The following is a 14,974-nucleotide window of genomic DNA, read 5'->3' on the forward strand; positions in this document are numbered from 1 at the left end:
ATATATTTATGTCCCCCCTCCCTTCTTACCTTTATTGAGGAGGAGGGGGGACATTTCTGGATCCCTGGTGGTCCCAGTGGGGAATCCCTGGTGGTCCAGTGGTTCCAGTGAACTCTAGCCCGCGCTCCAGGGCTAGAGTTCACTCTCGCGAGATTTGGAGCGTTGCCGTGGTAACCGCGGCAACGCTCCAAATCTCGCGAGAGGAGGACCCGGAGGAGCTGCTGGTAACAGCTCCCGGGTCCTCTCTCCCTCCCCTTCCGGTCGGCTGTCAGTAATGTGCCTGCAGACCGGGGAGGGAGATCAGTGATCTCCCTCCCCGGTCCGCAGGCACATTGCAGGGCTGGCGCTTGGGCAATGCCAGCCCTGCACTAGCCGGCAGGGGAGAATCTCGGGGGGGGCAATTGCCCCGTTGCCCCCCCCCCCCCCCCTGGATCCGCCAATGGTGTGTATTGAGCAGTCTCTGTGTGCATGTATTATATTATGTATTGCATTTGTTGGATTAAATATAAGTTTAATTTTATCTATAATTTAAATTTGTATTCCTGTGAGTGGTGTGTAGGCAGGGCCCCAGTGCACTGCTTTACCCAGCGGCCCATAATGTTGTTCAGATAGCACTGGCTATATATAATAGAAAGTATGACAAATAGCTAACCTGACCTTAAATGTAAAATTCTCTTAGGAGTCACTTTCAATTCTCTCTTTAGTAAATAACCATGTCAATATAGCTGTTAGCACCACTACTGCTATTTCAACAACATGTGATGACTGTTCCAGTGACCTTCACATAAAACTAAGGCTCCCATAGACTTCCCATCACATATCACTAAACCATATAGAGCGGTTTCACATTCAGCATCGCCTTCAGCCATCAGCTGACACTCTGTACCGGAAGTAGAAGCGCTAATCTGAAAGTCCTCTATGTTTCTATGAGAGTAAAGTAAGCCCTTCCCCGTGTCGGTTTTCAGTTCCGGGTTGTCACCCTTTCACCGCTAAGCATGGCCTCTGTGTGCCGGAGCCCGGGGTTTAATGTCCTATTGCGGGCGGTGGGAACATGCTCATGGAAACCAGTAATGGCAGCTGCAGTCTGCGGCGAGGTGAGCACGGCAGCCCGGCTTTACTTGTGTCGGGGCGGGTTAGCAGTGATAATGGGGGGGATAGCTGCAGGCTGAAAGGCAGAAAAATACACATTGACATCTACTGCAGGTGACAGGTAACATAGTTCTCACCCCATCAGATACCTGCACTGTGCGCTGTCTGTCTCTTATCCCATCATAGAATTCATGGGAGTAAGTTAGTTGCACAATAATATATTTATTATTAAAGATCTAACAATTACAAACTCACTCCTGGGTGGAATTTACAGGACATTTTAAATGCCCAATGTAAATGTAATCTCAAGATTACCTATGTATTGTAATGTGTTTCTTTGGAGGCTATTCTGTGCAAATGCTCAGGCTCCTGTAAGGCCCATAGCAACAAGAAAGTGGCTGTAAAGTCTCAGCCAGTTCCTGGTCTGTGATTGAAAGAAATTATAGAAGTGCTTCATATGTGCATTCACACTCGCATCCATGGCTTTTCTATGGAAATGAATTGCATATGCTCTCATATGATTTGTACTTCACATTAATGAAAAATGGCCTACAGGTCAGTTAAAGGACCACTCTAGGCACCCAGACCACTTCAGCTTAATGAGGTGGTCTGGGTGCCAGGTCCTTCTAGGGCTAACCCATTTTTTCATAAACATAGCAGTTTCAGAGAAACTGCTATGTTTATGAATGGGTTAAGCCTTCCCCCTATGTCCTCTAGTGGCTGTCTCATTGACAGCCGCTAGAGGCGCTTGCGTGCTTCTCACTGTGAAAATCACAGTGAGAGCACGCCAGCGTCCATAGGAAAGCATTATGAATGCTTTCCTATGTGACCGGCTGAATGCGCGCGCAGCTCTTGCCGCGCGTGCGCATTCAGCCGACGGGGAGGAGAAGAGGCGGATCGGAGGAGGAGAGCAGGAGGAGAGCTCTCCGCCCAGCGCTGGAAAAAGGTAAGATTTAACCCCTTTCCCCTTTCCAGAGCCGGGCGGGAGGGGGTCCCTGAGGGTGGGGGCACCCTCAGGGCACTCTAGTGCCAGGAAAACGAGTATGTTTTCCTGGCACTAGAGTGGTCCTTTAAGTATGTACCTTGTTTCAGATGGGGAAAAAAAAGAGATAATTTGGTTTTCATTTTGTTATAAAGCAAAACTAGGCAAGCTGGTGCTTGCTCAAATCATAGATTGCCCTTATATTTAATGCCTTTGTTCTTGTATTTAAAGGGTTACCTCAACCACCATAACCATTTTGGTGGTAGGGATCAGGATGTGCTTTGTTCAGATTAAAACACTGGACATCCAGAGTTATTGTGTACCTGGTGCTACCGTAGTTACCACCAGGCACATGTGACTTGGGCAGCCCAGCACTCTGCTGTTGGCTGCTTAATGTCAATTCTGTGCATGGCAATAGATGCTCACTGCTTCTCTCTTGCAGGAGAAACTTTTGCTTGCTTTTTGACCTCCTTAGCAGGAGCTTTCGCTAGCTCATTAACTAAATACAAATGCCACAATACCGCAAGCAGTAATGCCATATGCTAGTTCTCCAGAAATGTATTTATAAAGAGCAACTCTTAACTGTACTCGGTCAAGTGTTAACAGTGATGGTAAGCACTCCACAAATTATGTCTTTAGAAAACAAGCTGTAAGTGATAGAGGTATGAGAAGATTGAAAGCATCAATATCAATAAAGCATTAGGCCAAGGCCTTATTTTCATCTTGGCCATGTATCAACAACTTAATGTTCAGCATATTAGTTGACCCATAGATTTTAGGAGATTTTGTTTAGGGTTAGCATGACTGCTTATAACCGGCATGTATGATGAATTGAAATGCGGTGATTGTGATATAATATAAGTAGATGGAGGTAACTCAAATTGTGGAGTCTGAGTCAAATGTTTTGTGTACAGACTCCAACAACTGTGTGCAGTGTTTCAAACTTAAACACTGCACATTCAGACTCCAAGCACCATGACCACTTCAAATCAGTGAAGGGGTCCTGGTCCACTGAGCAACCCTTTTAAGACCTTTGATCTTTGAAAGGTCTTCATGTCTAAAGTCATGACACCAAAAGAGTCCAGTGCTTCTCATATAAATGCAAATATACCCTGTTGTGAAGTAGTAAATAAAGAATCTTCAACTATTTCAAGATGCACATTAAGATTTTTTTTAAACCCTGTAGAAAAGTGAGAGTATTTGAGATATAAGAAGTGTGAGAAAACAATTCTAACATACTGTATATGATTTTGTAATCCTTAGAGATGTATATTTTTACAAAACAAGTGTGTGTGTATATATATATATATATATATATATATATATATATATATATATATATATATATAATCTGAAAATACAGAAAATTTACCTAACTGGAAACATGCAATGTGGACACGGTCAGAATTGCCTAATGGTTTTTAAACTCTCTATTACTGTTAATGTTGTAAAAGATAAACAGTTGGTGAATACAACCAATTAGTCCATGGCTCAACGGTCTCTTCCAAGCATTTTACTTCGTTTTCCAACACTAGAGATGCACAATGTTAATCTGAACACAATAACCACCTTATTTTACTGAAGTGGTTATGTTGCATAGATACTTTCTCTGCAGTCTTACTGCCTAATTTGTATTAGCACTTTTTTCATCTCTGGCTGTCAATCCTGAAACTGTTTTCCGATCAGATGTAGCAATTTCATATTCTCATATTTTATTTTGAGCAATTGCAAACTATACAATTGTGAAGGTATACTATCCCAATCCAGCTGTTCTCTTTGAAGCATTTCATTGGATAATTTTGCAAGCAGGGTTTAACCCAGCACTAACCGGAAAGTGTTGTTGCTGACAAAAAAAAAAAGGTGGATCATCATTGGCTACTGAAGTCTGTTCTGCAGCTAATTGCAGTTACATTTGTAAGGTTCGGGGGTAGAGTTAAAAATAAATAAATAAATAGATTAATATTTTTATTGTTCATGCTTTAACCAAATGCATTTAAATATGCAGTTTACCACTTGTCAGTCCAACCAGTCAACAGCAAAAATAATAAAAAAATAAAAAAGCCGGAACATCAAAGTTCTAATTAGGAGTTGGTTCCACCAGACTGTGGACTTGGCTCTGTTTCAACACATAATGTTTGTCAATCATGAATACAGGGTTATTTACTAGACTCCACATTGAAACAAATTGAAGCCAGAATGGCAAAATTTAGGCAAACATATCATATTTAAATAACTTTGCAAATTCGGTTATAATCACAGTTAGGCCCTTTAAGCCTGAATATTGTAATTCAATTTTTAATTCACTACAATTTAGTAGTTAGTAAATTAACTACTAAGCTCAAATGCAACTGATTATTACATCAAGGCTTGACAAATTTGCTTTCAATCTAGGAGCCAGCTAAAAAAGTTAGGAGCCCGTGTTTTTTTTTTAACAACAAAAATACAATTCTTAAAGGGACACTAGAGTTACCAGAACTACTACACCTTAATGTAGAGGCTCTGGTGTCTGTTGATTGACCCTGCAGGCTTTTCAGTGTAAACTCTGCCTCTTCAGGAAAAAAAGGTAATGTTTACACTGCTACCTAGTAACACCTCTAGTGGCAGTCTCTCAAACGGCCACTAAAGTGTCTCCTATCTCATTGTTGCACAATGTGCAGCCCCTACATTCAGCGTCTCCATGCTCTGCATGGAGTCGCAGAACATTCCCCATAGAGATTCATTTATTTATTGCATCTCTACGAGGAGATGCTGATTGGTAATTGATAGTCTCTCTATGGAGGCGGGCCGGCTTCTGCGAGACTAGCACGGCATTGGGGAAAAAAGGTAAGATCAACATTCCCATGCGATCAGAGGGGCTGGTGATACACATACACACGCTGACAAACAGACACACAGATACTGGATGACACTCTCTAACACAGTCACAAAGTATTCATTTGATACAGGAAGTAATTACAGTTTCCTTCACTTCCGAGGCCGCACAGGGGAATGGGCGGGTGTGCGGCCGCGGCTCCACGTAACAGGGGCTTAGCTCTTAAGTTAAGTTTAAAGATCCCAACACAAATCCGCTTATAGAATGTGAAAGAAATAGATGAGTTTATATAAAGTACCAATGATGTATGAGAAACATTTATTCACGTTGATAAAAGCCTAATACTGAAAAATCCAGTACATACAATAAAGTACGTAATGACTTCCTAAAAAGAAATTGGGCAAAATGAATGCTATCATACTGAATTTACGAAGATAAATATGTTGGGCCTCCAAACAGTCCTGATGTTGGGGTTCTGTCCTGCTTCAGTTTTGTGGTGTTCCACATCTAGGGACACCAGGGGACTTTTCCGGGGCAGCACAGCGCAAGGACATTATTGCTTACTCTGTGCAGTGGGAGCTAGGACCATGCCAGCAGCAGTGTGTAAATAAGCAGGCCCATCCATTATGTGTCACTGGCAACGCCCCCTCAGGGCTCTGTCCACCCATCCAGTTTCCATATGTATCTCATTGTTGGGAGGAGTGTTGAATTGGCTCTACAGACTTTCAAAATGTAACAATACAAATTCAATGTAAACCAAATTTACATGAAAGAAGCTAATTTTACAAGAGAACTATGCAGGGTGAAAAACGACTTGCGGCCAACAAGTTTAGCCTTTCTCACATCAGTTTTTACTGTTGATCTAAAAGAAGGCAATTTTCAATTTTGTATCATCCTTCTTGACCCCAAAATGGCAGTGAAGTCTGTTCTTGGATCCTGAAGCTGCTACCCCACATATTAAAAAATATATATCACTGAATATGAAATAGAGGAACATTCAGTGGCTTGCAGCAAAGTCCTAGTACAAAATCTACAATATAGGCAAAACATGAGTAGGATGCCAGATAGCAATATACGGCAATGCATTGCTACAAATCAATATAGATTGGTCTTATGCATTTGCCATAACCCAGCTAACTAACTGGTTCTGTGTGTTCATGTCCTAAGATCCAAAAGGATCAGTGACCAGAAACTAGCCATGGACTGCAGTTTTGACATTGTGGGTCTCATCAGCATGGCACTAACTTGAGAGATGCCGATTATGCATAACAGCAGTTTGTTTGCACTGGGGGGAGTTCAATTGTGCTTGGCCCCACCACAATATTTTTGGTTAACTAACTAAATGTAAATATATGTGTCTATTGATTAATACATAAAAATATATAGAATCAATACAAAGTAAAGGCTTGTTTTTTTTTTTTGGGGGGGGGGGGGGGGGTTTATCGTTCAAAGAAAATGTGTGATACCAATTTATCATGGTTAGATGCCTCCCATACCCAACAGGCACACGCACACTCAGGACTAGGAGCTGTTCACGTTCTATGGGCTAAGCTATAGGGTTATTTTATAGGAAATTTCAAGTTACGTAGGACTTCCGATTCTTTTGTCTCCGTTGTTACTTTCTGTGGTGCTGTTCATCATTGCTAACATGAAAGAAGTCAACTATACACAGAGAGAATAGCTGTCATTGCAAATACCATTGAGATGAAATAACTCCTTTCAACTGGGACTTTAAATTTCTTTAAATTCCCTTTTGTTTGGTATTTTACGCAAATTAGACTGTGCTACAAAATGCTTTTTTTGTGCGTTGTTGGAGGCAGTAAGCCTAGAGCTTTTCCACAATAGTCTTAATGTTTTTATTTATAACAATGTTGTGCATTTTGCTGAATTGGTTGTTGTGCCCCATTTCACATGTTGTCAATTAGATCCCTCTGTTGAGCAGATGAACATATTCTGGCAATGACCTTGTAACATCAGAGTGAATGCTGCTATTTTACCAGCTACGCCTGAAGAAGTCTTTCAGCAATCCGGAAAACCATCAGCTCTTATCATTTAGCTATCAAAGGTGCATTACCATATGGCATGTCCGTAAACAACTATTTGTGGGAACATTAACAGTCAAATCTAGTTATTTGTTTTGTAAACAAATTATTACTTCTAATCTGTCACATATCAGATGATGGTAATATAACATGCAGAGCTGTTCTGTTTAAATCTTATATTTTTCTAAGCAGTGCATGTAACTGTTTTAGTACAGACTTGAAAATTAGTTTCCTGGGCCTCTGTTAAAGGAACAGTATGACACTAGGAATACAAAACTGTACATGCAAGTTTCTCTGACAATAGCGAAAGCTAACACTGGTGTTAAAATTGTTAAAAACTTCTTAATATTTACCTCTTTCCAGTGCCGAGGTCCCTAGGCACTGGCTTCATTGCCCCATCGTTCCAGCGATGGGACAAGCATTATGCCCACATTTTATCTTCCCCATAGGAAAGCATTAAGTCAGTGCTTTGCTGTGGGGGATTTGTAAATGCTAGACATCCTTTAGTGGCTGTCTGAAAGACAGCCACTAAAGGTGGAATTAACCATGCAATGTCATTTTTTCTGTAACCCCATGTATACCTGCTGTTAATTGTGTGAGCAGGGATTTTACCCTGCTCACACAGATATTTGCAAAGGCATTTTAATGACTCATCTAAAAATTGAAAATGGCCCACCAGAAAGAGGAAAGCCCCAGATATCTCTTGATACCTGGTGCTCCCTGATGTGAATAGAGATTTACTCTGCTCACACCAAATATGCGGGGCGTTATATGCCACCCTACTGGCATTTAAGACTCACTTCATGTAGGACGACATAGAACGCCCAAACAAATTTAAGGGGTTAAAGAGTGCTTAATATCAACCTTGAATGTCTAAGGTTCTTTTCTTTTTTTTATTATCCATGATTTTTTTTAGGTGATATTTTAAAGTGCTATCAAGGCATTCATTCACAAGTCATGGATAGGAGAAATAGGCCACACAAATTGTAAACTGCTTCTTTTGCTTCAATAAAGGTTTCTCCTGTTAGCTCAACTTTATTTGTAAGCATATGTTCTTTATCAACCATTGGTTGAGAAAAAAAATTAAAAAATCCCTCATTAGTTTTTTCCTTGGCTAGTGAGTTTAGAGCAGGTTTAATCGTATTAAAGCAGGCTTCCCTAAACTCCGGCCCTCCAGATGTTGCTGAACAGCAACTCCCATGATTCTATGAATGAAATGGGTTGAGAATCATGGGAGTTGTAGTTCAGCAACATCTGGAGGGTCGGAGCTTGGGGAAGCCTGCATTAAAGGATTACTTCAAGCACCATGACCACTTCAGGGATTTTGAAGTGGTTATGTTACCTGCAGTGTCGATGTGCAGCACATACAGAGATACAGTTTTCTGTGCAAAGTTAGCATTAATTGTCTGAAGTCCTATCTCAGCCTGGCTTTTGGGAAATCCCTTCCTCTATCGAACGGGGGAATACGGTCATCAAAGGCAGTTTGCTGGACCATTAACAAACACACATTATTATTATATATATTTTTAGAGGGGACCATGCCAGCAAGGGTTACTCAATCAAAAAAACTGTATTTTATTAAAACGCTATTTTAATTTTTTTTGTTTTGTGTTTGCAATGTATAGTTTATATTGATGGAATAAGTCAATCATTTGCATTGCACTTGTAGGCTTTAGAATGAGCTATCATCTGACTTTGATGTTTTTACGGGTCTCTAAAGGATAGCCCCCATGTTTTATTTCCTAAGGAACCTATTTGTCCAGCACTGCTGTACACATTGCCTTTATTTTTTCATTTGGAAAGTTCTGTATTTTAACTTCTATGTGGTTTCCTGTATCTAGTTATTTTTAATTAAAATAATGTCCCAAAATACAAAAATAAATGCAAGAAAAAATAAACCATGCCAGGAAACTTAGATCTTACTCACTCAATGAACATGATTTAGCAGACATCAGCCTTCTGCCATGTGGAACGAAGTATTTTATTGGGTTCTCCAGTAGAAATAAATATAAAGCACATGCTACCAGGCTCCTAGTAAAATTGATCCCAGTATTTTGGAAGTCCTGCACTTACAGCCTGCAGTAGCAATCACAGTGCGGTTCCTAAAAGGGAAGAACCGTGCAGTGAAAGATCTTTGTACTAGGTTTAAGATCTCTGATGTGTTCATTCCAACATGTTTTTAATCTATGATTATATTAATAGTTGATGTTGTAATGTGTTTTTGCAATGGTGTTTTAACATAAAGCAAAAAATGGCGAAACTTGCAGGAGAGAATAGGCACTACTGGTGTGAATTCATGTTAATTTGACGCACTTAACAAGAACATGGGAAAAAGTTAAAGGCCAATCAAAGTACTATTATTATCTGTGTAACATTAAAGGGGTCAGTTTAGCATATTGTTTTCCATTTAAGAGTAAAAAAAAAAAGTGATTGTTTTGTCTGTTGCCTTGACATTCGGAATTATCATGACTACGTTACTCCATTGTATTCCAAATTATCAGTAAAATGCAATGGGCCGTGCTGTATGTATTATAAGAGTAGCACAATGCTAAATATGAAGCAATTCGCAGAAATCTCTCATTGATTTCTATGACGATTGCTTCACATTTAGCTTTTACTTGATAAATAATCTTTCACAAATAACCCAGTTTAAATGGCTCGCAGAAATTGTCATTTTGTGGCCATCATGTACACTAAGCAGTTTAACTCAACCTATTTGCAATGCACAACATCGATAAGTATATTAAAATATAAAGTAAAAACACAATGGTTTAATTGGTGTACTGTACGTTTAATCAAAAAGTAACTTTTTATATCAACATACAATTAAGCTGTGGCAATCAGGTGCGTTAGTTTCGCACAGACTAGTTTATCTGCTTTGAAGAGATGTTTAAGCAATGATTAACTTCTAGTTATCAGATAATTCCCATTGGGAAGGTCTCTTTCAGTGATATTCAGACGACTTCTCTGTTTGTGCGTCAGCTCATCTCCTCTCCCTCCTCAATTCCCCTCCCCACCTTTTTTTCCCCTTTTTTCTATTTTTTAACCGTCCTTATAGCAATGCCCAGTAGGGAGGCTGAGCTAGGTAGCCCACTTACTATAGTCCACTATAACAGACAGACACACACACAAGACACACACACAAACACACACACACGACACACACACACACACAAGACACACACACACACACACAAGACACACACACACACGAGACACACACACGACACACAGACACACACACGACACACAGACACACACACGAGACACACACACAAGACACACACACACACACACACACAAGACACACACACACACACAAGACACACACAAGACACACAAGACACACACACACAAGACACACACACAAGACACACACACACACACACACACACACACACACGACACACACACACACACACACACACACAAGACACACACACACACACACACACACACAAGACACACACACACACACACACACACACAAGACACACACACACACACACACAAGACACACACACACACACACACACACACACACACACACACACAAGACACACACACACACACACAAGACACACACACACACACACAAGACACACACACACACACACAAGACACACACACACACACACAAGACACACACACACACACACAAGACACACACACACACACACAAGACACACACACACACACAAGACACACACACACACACAAGACACACACACACACACAAGACACACACACACACAAGACACACACACACACACACACAAGACACACACACACACAAGACACACACACACACACACACACACACAAGACACACACACACACACACACAAGACACACACACACACACAAGACACACACACACACACACACACACACAAGACACACACACACACACAAGACACACACACACACACAAGACACACACACACACAAGACACACACACACACACACACACACACACACAAGACACACACACACACACAAGACACACACACACACACAAGACAGACACACACACACACACAAGACACACACACACACACACACACACAAGACAGACACACACACACACACAAGACACACACACACACACACACACACACACACACACACACACACAAGACACACACACACACACAAGACACACACACACACACAAGACACACACACACACACACACACACACACAAGACACACACACACACACAAGACACACACACACACACAAGACACACACACACACACAAGACACACACACACACAAGACACACACACACACAAGACACACACACACACAAGACACACACACACACACAAGACACACAAGACACACACACACAGACACACACACACAGACACACACAGACACACACGACACACACACACAGACACACACACACACACAAGACACACACACACACACACAAGACACACACACAAGACACACACACACACACACCTACAGACACACCTACAAACAGACACACATACAAACAGACACACACAAACAGACACAGACACACACAGACAAGACACACATACAGACACAGACACACACAGACAAGACACACATACAGACAGACACACACACACACACATATATATACAGACAGACACATACACACACACAAGACATACACACAAAGACACACACACACACACACATATTTAAGTCACCCTCCTGTTTCCTACCTTTAAGGTGCAGGAGGGTGACTTTTCCTGGGGTCCAGTGGTGGCTCAGGTGGATGGGAGTCAGAGTTCCCACTCTGACTCCCTCTGCTTCCTCCCGCGCGGCTCTCAGTTTTAGCTGGGAGGAGTGACCTGGGAATCACTTCCTCCCAGCTCTGATGTCATCACAGGGGGCCCGGTCGCGCTGTTAAAGCGCCCAGCGCTGACCGGGCCCCCTTACAATCCGCATCCATCGGGTGGCCCTGACAGCATGGGCCACCCGATGGACACTTTGGAAGGCGGCCCCGGCGGTTTACCGCGCGGGCCGGAGCCGCAAATGGTCACAGCGGTACCCAGTCGCACGGGTACCGCCGGCTCGCGCCCGCCCGCCCGATCAACCTGGAAATCCCTACCGCCCACCTGGAATCCTGAAACGCCCATGATTTATACTGATTTCACAGCTCTGTAAGTATTGCTGTAATTCAGTTGTAATACTTGTATTATTGTGTACACGTTTCATAGGAACTAGGAATGCAACAATGTAGCACTAGGCTGAACTATCACTTTTTGTACAGAAAGAAATGGTAATCCTCTCTCCTTTCATGTTTTGACATAGGTTTCCCGTCTAATACATACTAGTACCACAGTACAGAGAAGAAATATTGCAGCCCAAGGACAGGAAAAGTACACAGAAGCTTTTATTAAAAAGCAGATTGAAGAGTTCAACATTGGAAAAAGACATTTAGCCAACATGATGGGAGAGGATCCTGAGACGTTTACCCAAGAGGATATTGATGTAAGTATAGGCGCTGTTCTGTAGAAGTAATTTAGTGTGGAGGTTCATATTGAAAGTGCTTAACTCTGTTGTGGCTGTCCCGGCTTCCTGTGAATTTTAATCAAACTGTCGTTACATGGCAGAATACATCACTTTCACTCGGAGTGGATTTGTTATCCTGATATTGGGTCAGTCAGATCTAATGGTACATCACTATGTTGTCATATTATTCTGGTATTCTTTGACTTGAAGAATCCTTTCTCTGTTATGGGTCATGCTGGCAGCAAGGGAAGATTTTAAATGGCATTTAGAAGTTTTACCTTATGTTCCATTTTAATTTTCTTTCCTCCAAGCGTTTACCAGGGAAACAATCATGCAGTCCTTTTTGAAGCCATGGGAAAATGTTGTGTAGTGATACTGCAGTCCAGCTAGTGGTCACAATCAAGTTTTAATTACAGATTATATCTGACCCTCGCAGTTCTTGAAAGAAGTTAGACCTCCTCATTTATAGCAGATAATATTTTACCTGCATGTAATCTGTCATTCAAAACACTCATGCCTTCGGCATAAAATAAGGGTCTAGATTTTTTACAATTTTTTTTTTTTTAATTCCATCTGCCTAAGGTTAGAAGTTCCCGCAAAAGTCCTGCTCAGCTTCCCTTCCCATCCCCTTCAATCAAGTGACATCATGCTCCTCCAACACTCTATTCTTCGAGTTGTTGTATTGCTTTCTCTGATATGTAGATCATGACTGTTAGACCATTCTCAATATGATGTTACTGGCTTGAAGAAAAATCTGCATTCCCTTTTTTTTATTGATGTCCTCATCTGATTTGGTTTATAGCTCAGTGGTTAAGGTTTCTGCTATATAGTCTCTAGGACAATGTTTCTTCACCTCGTTTTGCCTCTCAAATGATGTACATGGCATAATTATTCCTTAATAAAACTAGGTTAGTTATTTTCAATTGTATTATGATGGGGCTTCCCTTTTACTTGGGGGAAAAAGCATTACTGATTACAGTAGACATTTTGTAGGCTTTTCCCTGGGGTCTGACAAGCATGACATGCCTATTTCAACCAATACGTTTCCAGCTTTGTATCCTGATACAGGACTAAAAACCACTTTTGCCTGAGTGCTTGCTCAAACAGCGGTGTCATCTCAGTATTTCATCCTTCTCAGGTCCATAAACTGATTACCATTAAGTTGGGTATTAATAACTTTAATGGCTTGTATATGGAAAACACACTTTGGGGAAACACACAAAAGCTAAAAATAACAGCATAAAATAATTCACCCAGGAATGATCTACATTCTTGCTAACCTTTCTCTGCTTTTACTGCCTTTACCTGTCTGAACCATATACTGATTTCTAACTTTGAGTGGAAAAAAAATAAATTATATTTATATTTTAACATCTTACATTTGGTGTTTGGTCTGGAAATATAATCATATGTCAAAGTTCTCATCCTGCTTTGCCCCTCCTTGTGGTATTTGATTGAAAATATGCTCAGAAACATTACCCTGTTTTATATTATGTGTTTAGTGTGTTAATGGGTTTCTAAAATTGGTAAGGAGGGGAAGGGTAATGGATATCTAAAATTGGTAAGGAGGGGAAGGGTAATGGGTATCTAAAATTGGTAAGGAGGGGAAGGGTAATGTGTAATGGATATCTAAAATTGGTAAAGGAGGGAAGGGTAATGGATATCTAAAATTGGTAAATTCTTCTTTCTTCACTTCTAAACATGGCTATAAATCAGCAATCACTGAGCTGTGTTCAACTTGAAAAATCAGGCCAATACAGTGTAGTAAAACGTAGGACAGTTCATTGTCTGCAGCAGTAAATCCTCCTCCTAAAGTGTTGATCCACAGAAGACTTGCGTTAGACTCCAAGGAAAGGTTTAATCCCGTTTCAGACTGCCGGTGCTCACGTCTACCACCGCAATGCGAGCAGATTGATAAATAATGCTGCCAAGTTCCCTTCAATTGCTTTTTAATTGTTATCTCTGCTCTTGTTCAGAAAGCTGCGTGTTCTCCTTCCTGCTAGGACGAAATCTTCTGCAGGAAATTTCTTTAATTGATTTGCTGTGTCCATTCTATTTGCCGTATCATTTTTCACAATGTTTCATAATTTGTGCTCATTTCTAATGAACAGAGTCATTAGAACAGGCATGACTAAATACAACTGACAGCTAACATTAGGTGCCAGATGCAGTTTCTGATGCTACGTAGAAGTGAAGAGAACAGTTTAAATAAATTAGCACCTGTACATTAGTCTCACTTGCTGGTAATTTATAAGCGAATCAGTCGAGATGACATTTAGGTAAGTCATTGATCACGTTAACAGCTGCCTACCCACTGCCCAGCTGGGATAACTAATTAATAGAGATAGCAGGCCTGACCTGATGGGTTTCCCAGACCATAGATTGTGCGATCTTATAATTTCTCTCCAGCCAGAATAAAACCCTTTGTTTGCTGGGTATCTTCTGCAAACAATGAGTATTGTAGCAAAGTAAGTGATTTTTTTAATTTTTTTTATTTTTGTGGTTTGTATCTCCATGTGTTAGTTATTTTACACTTAGGGGTTTA

General features: G+C 41.0%; 1 protein-coding gene across 2 annotated transcripts in view; it reads left to right on the plus strand.

The window, feature by feature from the left end:
* Positions 1 to 943: 943 nt before the first annotated feature.
* MRPS9 (mitochondrial ribosomal protein S9) overlaps positions 944 to 14,974 on the plus strand; it is a 114,472-nt gene continuing 100,441 nt past the window's right edge. For both annotated transcript variants that reach the window (XM_063458542.1, XM_063458550.1), the window contains exons 1-2: positions 944 to 1,094; positions 12,229 to 12,408. In XM_063458542.1, coding sequence (XP_063314612.1) covers positions 996 to 1,094; positions 12,229 to 12,408 — 279 coding nt within the window. In that variant the 5' untranslated portion in view covers positions 944 to 995. The remainder of the gene's footprint in view (positions 1,095 to 12,228; positions 12,409 to 14,974) is intronic.

This window comes from Pelobates fuscus, chromosome 1 (genome assembly GCF_036172605.1).
Source record: "Pelobates fuscus isolate aPelFus1 chromosome 1, aPelFus1.pri, whole genome shotgun sequence".
NCBI lineage: Eukaryota > Metazoa > Chordata > Amphibia > Anura > Pelobatidae > Pelobates > Pelobates fuscus.